The 13673-nt window shown below is 39.6% G+C and overlaps 1 protein-coding gene across 6 annotated transcripts in view; it reads left to right on the top strand.

Annotated features, from left to right (window-relative positions):
• PPEF1 (protein phosphatase with EF-hand domain 1) overlaps positions 1–13673 on the top strand; it is a 124166-nt gene that overhangs the window by 17295 nt on the left and 93198 nt on the right. For 4 of the 6 annotated variants that reach the window (XR_008552039.1, XM_037512642.2, XM_054695819.1 and 1 more), the window contains 2 exons: positions 967–1064; positions 7582–7746. Coding sequence is in view for 5 of the 6 variants with exons in the window: in XM_037512642.2 (XP_037368539.1) it covers positions 7698–7746 (49 nt within the window). In the remaining variant the exon portion in view is untranslated. Of the gene's footprint in view, positions 1–714; positions 784–966; positions 1065–7581; positions 7747–13673 lie in introns of all 6 variants that reach the window. The other 2 variants (XM_054695821.1, XM_054695823.1) reach the window with 2 other exon arrangements.

Here is a 13673-nt window from a genome sequence, read left to right as displayed (position 1 = left end):
TCTCCTGTGGCTCTCAACTGCAGAAAGGAATTGGCTAAAGAGCAGCTCAGGTGAAGTTATAAATTGGTTATGAGTGGAGTCCTTTAAATCCTAGCTTGAGAGGCCTGAGGCTAGTAAGCTCAGAAACTGAGGCATTGTAGGAAAATTCATGTGTGCAGCTGCAGTTTGCATGGGACTCTGGGAACAAGACCAGATTGCCTCAAAAGATGGCAGAACTGTGGCTGGTAGCACCCACTACTGACATTGGCACTTAGTGGCAGTGTCTTCCTTCACAAACTCAGCAAAATCACACATCAACTTTCCTTTCTGGTTATGAAGGGAAGTGAATCTTCCTTTCACAGGTAGGTTCTGCATCAAGCAGCTCATTATGAATAACTGGAGGAATAAAAATGGCATATAAATAAATGTACAGCCCAGCACCCAACAGCTGCTCCCTTATGCCCATGCCTTTTTGCAAGTCTCAAGGGGGACTTCCCACTTCCTTCTCTTAATTATACTCAGGTTACCGTAGTATTTCCTGAAAATCGTCTTCAATTGATTTAAGAGTCTGCCACTGAATGCTTCTCTGCCCTTACTTACCCAAATTCATTTTGTGTTTGTACTGATGCAAATTATGCAAACAGCAGCCTGATGCTGCCAGTACAGAGCCTGGTCCCCTGGGAGGCAGTCATATGACCACAGCCCATTATCTGTGCTCTTCCCTTTATCTCCTAGCCAGGAACAGGGCAGTATCAGAGCGGACCAGCCTCTCCCTGATCAGTGACTCCCGGCTCATCCTGCAGGGTAAAAGGCAGAGCAGTTTCAGTTATTGCTTTGTTTCTGTGTGAATATTTCTTCATTTATTTAAGCAAGAGTTCTCCCTTCAGGGAGCTGCAGAGATGTGAGATGTGTTGGAGTGTGTAAGTATGCGTGTATGTGTGTAGGGGGTGCTCAGAGAGACCTGGAATTATACCTCTTTTCTTTCAGACCTCTGCATCTCCTCGAGAAGATTTCTTCTTGTTTTCATTTCTGTTCAAACACCTGGGGTGAGGACAGACATCTACATTGCCAAGCAGAAGAAACAGGTAATGTGTTTGTTTGTTCTTAGGTATTTGGGGCAACCAGAAGTCTCCATTATAAACCTACATTGTGTAGCAGTGGGATGGAGAATGTTCACTCCTTGAGTTTATTGGAATTTTTTAGAATGACTCCTCAAAGATGCTGATTTCAAATTAGTGGCCATCATCTTCAAAAGGTGTACAGATGACTATAATTTGAAGGGTTTGACATACTTTAAATGAACTCAATGTTTAGAAAAACTCTGTGGCCACTTGGGTGAGAGCTAGAAAATGTGGGAAGGGATGTTTCGAGATACCCTTCTAGGCCCTTCGTGGGAAATTCCCAGAGCCCAATTAAACAACTTCATGTTCAGAAATCTTCCTTTAGCTCCTATGGCCTTTTGTTATCTTAGAGGACCACAAAGTTTCCATCTATCTCTAAGAAAGGGAAACAATTCTTTCCAATGTTCAACAATTTTCTTTAGTGATTTTGTGCTTACATAGCTTGATAAGACTGGATCCAGTAACTAAGGCATGGCTAACTTTTTAGTGGGCAGGCATTTTTATTCTTTGATGATTAAATTGAACGGGTTTTTAGTTCTGCACTAATCAGCTGTGTCATGGTATACAATACTGAATTTCAGAATCTCAGTTTCTTCATCTGTAATATGGGGAGGCTGAAAGTTTGCTGTGAATAGCTACTGGAATAATAAAACATAAAGCACCCACTATACTAGATAAATGGTAGCCCCTTAATAAATAGTCATGATTTGAGCTATTATTATAATTACCAGTACAGCATTCTTTCAGACCTTAGTGCTCTCAGGGGAAAAGAGCCTATTTCCTTGTGAATCTACAATTACCCCAGAGCCTATGGCCACCGAAGGGGTTTAGTCTCTGATAGGTCCCTAAGAACACATTCTGAAGGAAAAAATTTGAACACTACAGAAATTTTGTTTCAATGTTTCACATCTACCACAGTAAGTACCCTCCCTGGCATGGCCCCTTCTAGCTTGCCAGCTAAGAACTGCTCTTTGTTCAAGTGGGCTTTTTTTAGTACTGAGCTCTCACTAGTCCTTAGTACAAGTATGTAAGGTATACATTAGTATCCCTGTTTTGTTTTTTTTTTTAATGAGAAAACTGAGGTTCAGAAGAATTAATGACTAGCTGAGAAGAATTTAGACTGTGACTTGTCTGACTTCTAAACCGCAAACTCCATTGACCAGCATTAGGTAGTTAAGAACAATAGATGTTCATGATGTTCTGCTAGACTATTTGGGAGATAGTGGTCACACAGCTCTTTCTTAGAGCTTCATAATGCACATTAATGTATTGAAGGCTTGGAGGATTTGGCAGTCAAGAAACTTGGTTTAAGCCTACTTCTCCTGAACGTGTTTGGTATTGGGACTTTTTTTGCCTTCCTTCTAGAACCATATAAAACTACTCTCCCACAAACAGACTTTGGAAAATCTGGCACCAGGCCAAGCTGCCTCCCGATCACGATCCTGTCTCATGAAACAACAGCTTACCCGCAGACATCTTCTGGTGCGCAGTATAGTTCCCTCGCTTTTCTTAAACTTTCTTTTTTGTTTTTCTGGGTTTCCCCACTCTTACCCCATGGTCTTGCTTATAATTTTTTTCATAGGAAAAGTTTGATTAATTGAATTTTTTTGCTCTAAAATATGTTGAAACAAACTAATCCTGGCTGTGCAAGGGCACCGGGGGCCGGGGGCATCCATTACTCTTGCTTCCTTATGCGTAGTAAAAATTTCACTTGAATCCTTCCAGTCTACACATACTATCTTCTGCGGACCATCTGGGCAGTGTTCTCTGTGGTAACATCTCACAACAATGCACTAAAATTGCCTGCCTGGACAGAGAAGTGAGAATAGTACGCCATTTTCCTAGAGTCCTGATTTTTGACTCCATAAAAGGAGTGCCATAAGTGGAACTGCTCACACTGAAGTCGTGTGAGCAAACCTGATTATTTCAAAGGCAAGAAAACAAGGAATTGAAGAAGTCTTAAGTTGTTTAACTGGTATCTATATTTTATCACTCCTTTTAGACTTAAAAGTAGTTCAAGCTACATGACTAACCTAATTGATTTTTTAAAAAATTATTTATTTATATTTCATATCATTGTTCATTTTTGTACAATGTTTGCTTGCTTTTCTCAGGTGTAGTCCCCATAGAATTTCCACCACCAAGTCACCTGTGCACCATCACCATAGTCCCTTGTGCTCTTACCGCCCTCGTTTGGATCCCTTTCCCTCCTCCTCCCCTGCAGAATATCTCTGATTTATAGTTGCATGTTTATTTTTGTTTCATCTGATGAGCCAGGAAGAGTCACTCCCATTCACTGAAGACTACAGACTCAAATGCTACAGTGTTCTGGTGGAAAGATAGTCAAGTAGGGGTCCTCTCTAGCATGGTTTGCCAGGTACCTCTCTGCCCTACTCTATGCCCCTTAGTTATATTTAGACCACAAGCATCAGCCTATAAAATCCCTGTTTCAATGAATGGCAAAGAGAATGCAGCAGGTGAGTCTAACTCTTCCTCTGTCCTCCATGCTCATGTCTACACAGTCCAAAGGGGAAGAATTAGATTTACCTAACCAGGTGCCACAGGGCGAGGGAGCATGGTGCCAGTTGAATCACAGTGGGTTCCGGATTTGGGTTCCTCAGGCTCAGAGTTAGAATAGGAATCTTCCACAAAAGTCAGCATCTCAGGGCCTCCCTGGTAGTGCAAGGGGTTAAGTCTCAGCACTATGAAGCAATCAGCAGACACTGTAGCATGAGTTGGATCCCCGGCCAGGGAGCTGACCCTCATAACACAGCAGACCTCTCCTGTCTCACCCATTTCTCCCCTCAGCAGTATATTTCAGTCACTCTGACTGTTCTGCTCATCACTCTGTTTCTGGTGAATCCTCTCACACCCCCACACCTCTGGCCTATACCCCCATTCTTGTATGCATAAATAAATGAATATTAAAAAAAAAAGGTCAACATCTCTAGGAAAAGCTGAGTTTCTAGCATCAGAAACAACACATTTCCCATCCAGATCACCAGGGGTGGAATCAAGGTCAAGGTGGCTGAGCCAAGGTTTGGCAGTTCAATAGAGATGCACTTTGAAATAAAATAAAGAACCAAGATGAAAAACTTTGGTATGCTGGGCTAGCACTTGATGGAGAAGGTTAGATTAACTCCAGGGTCCATTTTTGTTCTTTCCTTGTATTTTTACGGGGGAAAGTGAAAAGTGGTTAAAATGAAAACAACTGAACAGCATCAGAACTGCTCGCCAGTTCTTACCTCATTAGCCACCCCTCGGAATGCACACTTAGTAAGAACCTTTCAGCAAGAGGCCTTTCCTTTTACAGATTATAAGTGCATGCCAATGATGAGTCACTATTTTATGTTTATGCTTAGAAACAATCCTTGATACATAATGGTAGAAGCAGCATTGCGCATGTTTCAAGCTGCTTATTGCCAAGATCCACCTATTTAGTGGTTCAGGTCACTGACTGCCACACCCTTGGGTCTTTGTGAATACCTTTTGCGCTCAAGAACCCCTTTAAAGCCCCAGAGATTATTTCTTCAGAGACTTCGTTAGCACACTAAGTGACTTTTTTATTGCTGACAGAGGACAGGGAATGGAAGGAGCTGTATTTTCCCAAATTGTTTTTATCGGTTTTACAGTCAGCTAGAGATGACCCCAAAGGCACATATACCACTTAAAAACTTGCTGCTCTCTGGAGCACAGTAGACTCTGGGTGATTTGGTGGTGGGTGTGCTATGGAAACTCATTCTTTAAAAATGAATGTATTACAAAGTAAAAATCAAAATCAACAAGCAACTATAAACCAGAGACACACTACTGGGTGGGGGGGCAGGGAGAGGAAGGATTAGGGTCAAAATAAGGGGGGGTGCAATTGTATGGGGAATATAACCAAAATGAAAATGCATACATTGTGCAAAAATGAAAAATGATGTAAGAATTATATAATATAAAATATAAAAAAAGAATGTTTTAGTATTACCCATTTTCTGGTTTAAAAATGGATGTTTGTATAATCAAATGAAGTATCTGTGCACAAAATAATGGAATAATGACTTTTAGCAATTAACTTTTTCAAGGACTGTGGCTTAGATTCATTCCTTTATTCATTCATTTAGCATTTATCAGACACTTGGCATGTGAAAAAGGTGCCAGGTAGTCAAGGACAATTTAGAAAAAAAGATACCTAGGAGCTTATAGTCTGGAGAAATATACTCAGGCTCGATGCTTTTGAGTGCCTGGTGACCTTTCCTATGGAATTTTGTTTTGTTGTGCAATGAATTACTTGAGGTGTGACTTTGAAGAGCTATTGCTTTATTCTTTTTTTCTGGAAAAAAGAAAATTGACATCAAAATGTATCACTTCCTATTGCTAGATCAGTGTTTCCTGCCTACATTTTCTTTTTTTTTTTTTTTTAAAGATTTATTTATTTATTTATACAAGCACTGGGTACAGTCAGAAGCGCGGAGGGTGAGAGAATTCACCAGAGCCAGAGCAGGGAGCAGAGCAGGCAGAAGGACTGAAGCACACTGCTGAGGGGAACAGCGGGCGGCAGGAGAGGTCTGCGCGCCATGTGGGACCCTCCTCCAGTGGCCGGGGAGCAGCCGGGGATCGAACTGGCGCTGCAGAGGCTGCGGGCAGCTTTGCAACCCAGCGCTCAACCGCTGCGCCACCGGGGAGGCCCCCTGCCTACATTTTCAACATTCAACTCTTATGTAGTCATACAAAGGGGTAGAAAAAACTAGTATAAAAATGAAAGCGAAGCCCAGGTGAGATATGGAGAGCAGTGTTTCTTAAACTGAGGTACTCCCAGGAAAGCCTGGGAGTTGCTTTTTAAAAAATAATCTCCCGGGCCTCCCCGGTGGTGCAGCGGTTGAGCGCTGGGTTGTGAAGCTGGCCACAGCCTCTGTAGCGCTGGTTCGATCCCTGGCTGCTCCCCGGCCACTGGAGGAGGGTCCCACATGGCGCGCAGACCTCTCCTGCTGCCCGCTGCTCCCCTCAGCAGTGTGTTTTGTCAGTCTGCCTGTTCTGTACCAGCTCTGGCTCTGGTGAATTCTCTCACCCTCCCGCGCTTCTGACTGTACCTAGTGCTCGTATAAATAAATACATACATACATACATACATACACATACATACATACATACATACATACATACATAAATCTTAAAAAAAAATAATCTCCCCTGGTAAGTTTTCTGATACACCTGTCAGAGACCATTGATCCAAGTGCTGGGAGAAGGTCACCAGTATTAAAACTACAACAAAGAATGATGAAGGACCCATCAGATGTGTCCTCATAGGCTCTACAGATAACCTTTGAGAAATTTCTGAGCATGGAGAGAAGGCAGGGGTAAACAGTGCCAACTTTCAAAAATGAGGAAAGCGCGGATGCCAGAAGCCAAAGCCTTGGAAGTCTGACATGACCTCTGCAAAAGTTCTGTTCCCAGTGGACGGAGCCCAAGCAAAATGAGATGATTACTAGCATTATGGGTTTGCTATACCACTGTCCCTGTTGGAGATTCTCAAATTTTGCTTGATATTAGAATCATATGGGGAGCTTTAAAAAATTTTAATGCCTAACCCCCACTCAATACCAATTACATCAGAATCTCTGAGGATGGGACCCAGGCATTAGCATTTTTTAAACTCCCAGAGATTTTAATTTAATGAAGTGCAGTGTGAGCATTGGGAATTTTTTTTTTAAAGATTTATTTATTTATACAAGCACTGGGTACAGTCAGAAGCACGGAAGGGTGAGAGAATTCACCAGAGCTAGAATGGGGACCATAACAGGCAGACCGACGAAATACACTGCTGAGGGGAGCAGCAGGCGCTGCAGGAGAGGTCTGTGCGCCATGTGGGACCCTTGCCCAGTGACCGGGTGGCCGGGGATCATACCGGCACTGCAGAGGCTGCGGGCAGCTTCGCAGCCCAGTGCTCAACTGCTGCGTCACCAGGAGAGGCCCCTCTTACTTTTTTGAAAGAAGTAATAACCTGACTGGTTCTGAGAAATATTATCGAAGAATTCTCTTTGATTTGAACTGTGGCATAGTTGTTTACATATGTTGCATGTGTCTCATACTTGTCTTTTTAAAAACCCAGAGAGATTTAATTATTTTGAATTTAAAACCAGAGCAGTTAAATATGTCAGAGTCTCCATATCCCATTCCCTATATTTCAGTTAGGAAATTACACACATGTGCATTTCAGTTTTTCTTTTCATTTTTAACGCTTTATTCTTACAGACCTTGATTTGACCAAAGCATGAGGAAAATGTAATTTGTGTGTAGCAGAAAAGTAATCTGTATCTGCTCTGTTGCTGTGCTGTGTTTTGGAAAATAAACCAGGATTAGATTATATCTGATCACTTTCCACACCCCATGATGAACAGCAGTCCAGAAGAAGCATAAAATGTATCCTGCTGAGCAGCCCTTAGATACATGTTGTTAATGGTATTTTCTTTCCTCCCTCATGTGTCTTCCTCATTAGAATTTGTGACTGAAGTGGATCTGCTAGGAGTGGCTCTTCACAACATAAAGGGAGGCCCCTTTTAATTCTTGTCGTGGAATGAAGAATTGAATTCAAGAACAAAAAATTTAGAAGACATGGGCTGTAACATTTCATCTGCAACGAAGGACAGTAAGTCTGAGATAGGTGAGTGCTAGGAATGGGCCTGTCTTCATGAATGAAAGGGGGGGAGTGAAATGTATCTCCCCCCCCCCTTCTCATTCACTCACACGTTTTCCAGCTGCCCGCTGTGATTTTGTACAAAGCATTATCACTTGCACCGAAGGTTAAATATTGGGGTACCATGGGTTGCTACCATTGGGAAGATGTAACTTTATAGATGTACCATAAAGTATTATCTAGGAGATATTTTATGTTTGATTTGATGTCCGTTGAAAATATACCAATATAATCTCTCAATTTAAAACTCAGGCAGGGAACAAGGAAGCTTCTGTAAATATATACCTGTTTCTTCAATATGTTTATAAATAGTTATATCTATGCTATGTGACATTTAGTAGCATCATTGAATTTTTATTACATTTTATATCTCAATGATAAGATTATTTTTTATAGCTATCAGCACAGAGCTTTATGAGAGTTGCCTCATGTTTTTAGAATATTCCAGTCAGAATTTGGGAAATGGTAGATCATTGGTTTTCCCAAAAGTGTGTTGTTTCTAAATAGATAACATGTCCCCAACTATCCCTATATAATTAGAGGCCTGAATATTTCCTTTGTTTATTTTGTACTGAGGTTCTTTCTCTTAGCTACTGGAATCTGCTTGAAACTCATTTGAATTTTTAAGGGATGTAGTCTCCACAAGTAAATTAAAGTAAAACAAACAAGCTGGGACATTATGTGAATAATTTGCCCTTAAACTTCATTTCTTTGTTATCCAGGTTATAGTTTCCCAAATTTTTATTCCCCATCTTGGCTTTTCAAAGTTTATTCAGACTTTAGGTGAAGTCTTTAATGTGGAATACTTTCTCTGGGAATCAAATGCTCTTCTCCCTCCTAGGTGATTTGTGCTGGTGAGTTAGTAATCTCTGACAGCAGGGATATAAGAGATGCACTAATTCTTTCCAGTCTATAAGCTCATCATGACATAAATCTTTTGAAAGCTCCAACTGGACTCATACCATAGTAGTAATGTATTATAAGAGAGTGAATTCATTAAATTTAGTCACATTTCTTAGGTTTAAAAAGAAAAAAAAAAAGGCCAGCCCCAACTTGTAAAAGTAAATTCTCTTTTTTTGAAATGTTTTTTAACTTTTAAAATGTTGCATGTAAATGGAAATATTAATTTCAAATTTTGGGGTGCCTTTTCTTTTAAATAATTAATTGAAGCAAAATTCATAAAACATAAAATTAGCTATTTTGAAGGGAGCAATTCAGTTGCATTTGGCACCGTTCACAATGTTACATAACCACCACTTCTATCTAGTTCCAAAACATTCCCATGACTCCAAAGTAAGCACTTTCTCCTTATTTTCCTCTCCTGCCATATGTTTGTATGTACACTTGTTTGAGTCCCTGTTTTCAGTTCTTTGGGGTATATATTTAGGAGTAGAATTGCAGGTCATATGGTAATTCTATGTTTAACTTTTTGAGGAAATGCCGAACTGTTTTCCTGGATCATTTTTTAAGATAGCAGATTTATTAAGATTTAATTCACATATAGCACAATTCTCCTGTTTAAAGTATGCAAGTCATTGTTGTTGTTTTTTTAATGTATGCTCAGAGCTGTGTAACCATCACCACAATTCAATTTTAGAACATTTTCATCCCCCTGCAAAAACCCATTAGCTGTCCCTTTCCTGGCCCCCACCTCTCCAGCCTTAGGCAATAACTAATCTAAGTTCTGTCTCTCTAGAATCGAGTTATGCTGGACAATTCTTTTTTTTTTTTTTTATTAAATAATAAATTTCATTTTTATATTCCCCCATACAACTGCACATGCCCCATTCTGACCCCAATCCCTCCCCTCCCGGCCCCCACCCCCCAAAAAGTGTCTCTGGTTCATAGTTTTTTGTTGATTTTGATTTTCACTTTCTTATAGTTATTCATTTTCCTGATCCCTTATTTAAGTTTTCTAGATTCCTGCTATGAGTGAGACCATCCGGTATTTTTCTTTTTCTTTTTGGCTTATTTCGCTGAGCATGATCCCTTCCAATATGCTGGACAATTCTTATAAATTTGGTCAGACAGTATGAGACCCTTTGTGTCTGAGTGTGTTTTACTTAGCATAATGTTTGTGAACCTTGGAAACATTTGAGTAAGTGAAAACTAGACATGAATGATCACACTGTATATGATTTCATTTACCTGAAATATCTAGAACAGATAAATTCATAGAAATAGAATAATGGTTGGTAGTTGCCAGGCTATCTAGTTTTCACTTACTCAGATGTTTTCAAGTTTCATCAATGTTGTAGTATGTATCAGTACCTTATTCCTTTTAATGGCTGAATATTAATCCATTGTATATATACCACATTCTGTTTATCCATGCATTCTTTGATGGATATTTGGGACATTTTCCACCTTTTTGGGTACTGTGAACAGTGCTGCTATGAACATGAGTGTATGTGCACTTGTTATAAAGTTAAAGTACATAAAAGTTAAAGTACAACTTTATTGCCCACACTCAGAATTGCTGGGTCCATATTAGCATATATCTTGGGAAACTTCCTAATTTATTGATTTTTTTTTAAATTAAGAAGTAGTGTTTAATTTGGCCAAGTGCTTTATCTGCTTACACAGACGTAATCATGTAGTTTTGTTCTTTATGATATGGTGTATATTCATTGAATTTCAGATGTTAAACCAACTTTATATTCCCCATCATGGTATGGTATATAATCTTTTTAATATGTTGCCAGATTCACTTTGCTAGTAGTTTGTTTAGGATTTTTGCATATACATTCATAAGAGATATTAGTCTTCTTGTGATATCTTTGTCTCATTTTTAAAAAAGATTTATTTATTTATGCATATAAGAGCTTGGGCACAGGCCAGAGATGCAGGGGTTTAGAGGATTCACTAGAGTCTTTGTCTCATTTTGATATCAGAGTAATAGTGACCTCATAATGAGTTCCCTCTCCTCTATGTTTTTATAAGTGTTGGTGAAGAATTGGATTTAATTCTCCTTTAAATGCTTGGTAGCATCATCAGTGATGCTATCTGTGTATTGACTTTTCTTTATGGATGTTTTATTTTATTATTCTGTTTTTTTACTTCTTATAGGCCTGTTCAGATTTTTTTTTTATTTTCAATTTTTTTATTTCAACATTTATCCTTTTTTTACATTTTTTTAGACAATATGTACTTCTCCCCGCCCCCTCAGATTGAGTCCCCATAGAATTTCCTTCCCCAAGGCACCTGTGCACCATCACCACAGTCCCCTGTGCTCCTCCCTCCCTCCCTCTGATCCCTCTCCCTCCTCCTCCCCTGCAGGATGTCTCTGGTTTATAATTGTCTGTTTTTGCTTTGTTGTGTTTGTACTGTTATTATTATTTTTTTTACACTGATGTTTTATTTGGTTCCCCTATATTCCTGTTATAAGTGAAATCATCCGATATTTTTCTTTTTCCTTCTGGCTTATTTCACTGAGCATAATCCCTTCTAGCTCCATCCACGTTGCTGTGAATGGCATGAGTTTTATCTTTTTTGATTGCTGAATAATATTCCATTGTGTATATATACCACATCTTCTTGGTCCAGTCATCTATTTTTGGGCATCTGGGTTGTTTCCAGGTTTTGCCTATTGTAAATAGTGCTGCCATAAACATAGGGGTACAGGTGCTCTTTTGAATCACTGTTTTTGTGTCCTTTGGGTAGATCCCTAGGAGTGGAATTGTCCGATCGTATGGTAGCTCCATTTTTAGTAGATTGAGGAACCTCCAGACAGCTTCCACAGTGGTTGGACCAGTTTGCACTCCTCCCACCAGCAATGTAGGAGAGTTCCTTTTTCACCGCATCCTCACCAACATTTGTTGCTGCTTGTTTTTTTGATATGTGCCATTCTTACTGGTGTAGGGTGGTATCTCAATGTGGTTTTGATTTGCATTTCCCTGATGAGAAGGGATGTTGAACATTTTTTCATATGCCTGTTGGCCATTTGCATTTCCTCTTTGGAGAAATGTCTTGAGTTCTGCCCATTTTTTGACTGGATTGTTTATTTTTGTTGAGCCGTGTGAGTTCTTTGTTCAGATTTTCTATTTCTTCTTGAGTCATTTCCACTAGCTTGTGTCTTACTAAGAATCTGTCCACCTTATCTAAGTTATCTAATTTATTAGCATATACTTGTTCAAAGTATTCACTTATAATTCTTTTTGTTCTTACATTATCTTTTGTTGAGTATGTCACAATCTTAGTTATTATTTTGGAATAATGAATCTGCTGAATACTGATGCAAAGGTGTTTATTTACATTTATCCCAGACATTTTACCCATAAAATTTTTTCTCAGTCAGAAGTATTATAATATATAGAAAAGTAATTGGAAATAATTAATACTCATTCTTCATTCTACTATTCAGAAATAATGACTATTAACATTCTGATAATTTCCAGGTTTTTTTAGTATGCATTTTTAATACTCAGTATTAATACTATTTTCTGTGGCCTGGCTTTTGGCACTAATATAAACATTTCTCAGGTTGTTATAAATGCTTTGTAAATATCATTTTAGCCATTGATAAATATATCATTAAGTGGATAGGCTGTGATATACGTAATTATTTCTTTAATATTGGACCCTGTTTTACTAATATAAACAATACTTTGAATAATTTCTTTGTGCAAAGCTTTTTCCTTATTTCAGATTATTCCCATATTCAGGTGATTAGACACAAAATTACTGTGTCAAGGGTTTTGAAAACTCTTGAGAGAAAATAATAGCTTTTATTTCCTGATTGCAAACTCCATTTGAGTATTCAAAAAATTATACCTATATAATCTAAACTAAAGTATTATTATTCCTGTTTGTGGTGGTGGGGAGATTTGGTTTTCTCCTTCTGTCTTTGCAGCTCTCCCCTCTCCAGCTGTCACCTGTTAACATGCTCGAGTGCCTTTCCTCTTTTTTCCTTCTTTTATTTGGACATAAATCCTTTTCTCATGCTGTTTTATTTTGCCTTTTTTTTTTTTTTTTAAGATTTATTTATTTATTTATACAAGCACTGGGTACAGTCAGAGACCTGGGAGGGTGAGAAAATTCACCAGAGCCAGAGCGGAGAGTAGAACAGGCAGAGTGACGAAGTACACTGCTGAGGGGAGCAGCGGGCGGCAGGAGAGGTCTGCGCACCATGTGGGACCTTCACCCAGCGGCCGGGGATCGAACTCGTGCTGCAGAGACTGCGGGCAGCTTCGCAACCCAGCGCTCAACTGCTGCGCCACCGGGGAGGCCCTGTTTCATTTTGTTTTGCCCCCAACTTCTTATTTTTTAAAAATGCAAATCTACAGAGAAGATGAAAGACTAGCACAATGAACACCCACACATCCTTTACCTAGACTTGCCAATTGTTAACATTTTACTATTCTCTCCTCTAGCTATTAGAAAGTAAGTTGTAAACATTATATCAACATGATTGGAGCTGGAGAGGACAATGCTAAGTGAAATAGATCAGAAAGAGAAAGGCAAATACTGGTTGGTCTTACTTACAGGAAGAATATAGAAAAACATAACAAAGAGTTGGTCAAAACCAAACCAACAATAAATTTTTAACATCTGACTGCAAAATTGAGACAACCAGGGCCTCCCTGATGGTACAGTGGTTGAGCGCTGGGCTGCCCCCAGCCTCTGCAGCGCTGGTTTGATCCCTGGCCGGCAGCGAGGGTCCCACATGGCGCGCAGACCTATCCTGCCGCGTCTGCTGCTCCCCTCAGCAGTGTATTTCGTCGGTCTGCTTGTTCTGTTCCCCGCTCTGGCTAAGGTGAATTCTCTCATCCTTCTGTGCTTCTGACTGTACCTAGTGCTTATATAAATAAATAAATAAATCTTAAAAAAAAAAACAAACTGAGACAACCAGAGGAGCTGGAGCCACGGGGGATGGCAGGAGTCAGGGTGGGAGG

This window comes from Talpa occidentalis, unplaced genomic scaffold (assembly GCF_014898055.3).
Source record: "Talpa occidentalis isolate TD23 unplaced genomic scaffold, MPIMG_talOcc4v2.1 talOcc4.15, whole genome shotgun sequence".
Lineage (NCBI taxonomy): Eukaryota > Metazoa > Chordata > Mammalia > Eulipotyphla > Talpidae > Talpa > Talpa occidentalis.
Note: the sequence above shows the minus strand (reverse complement) of the source record. Positions and strands in the feature narration are given on the sequence as shown.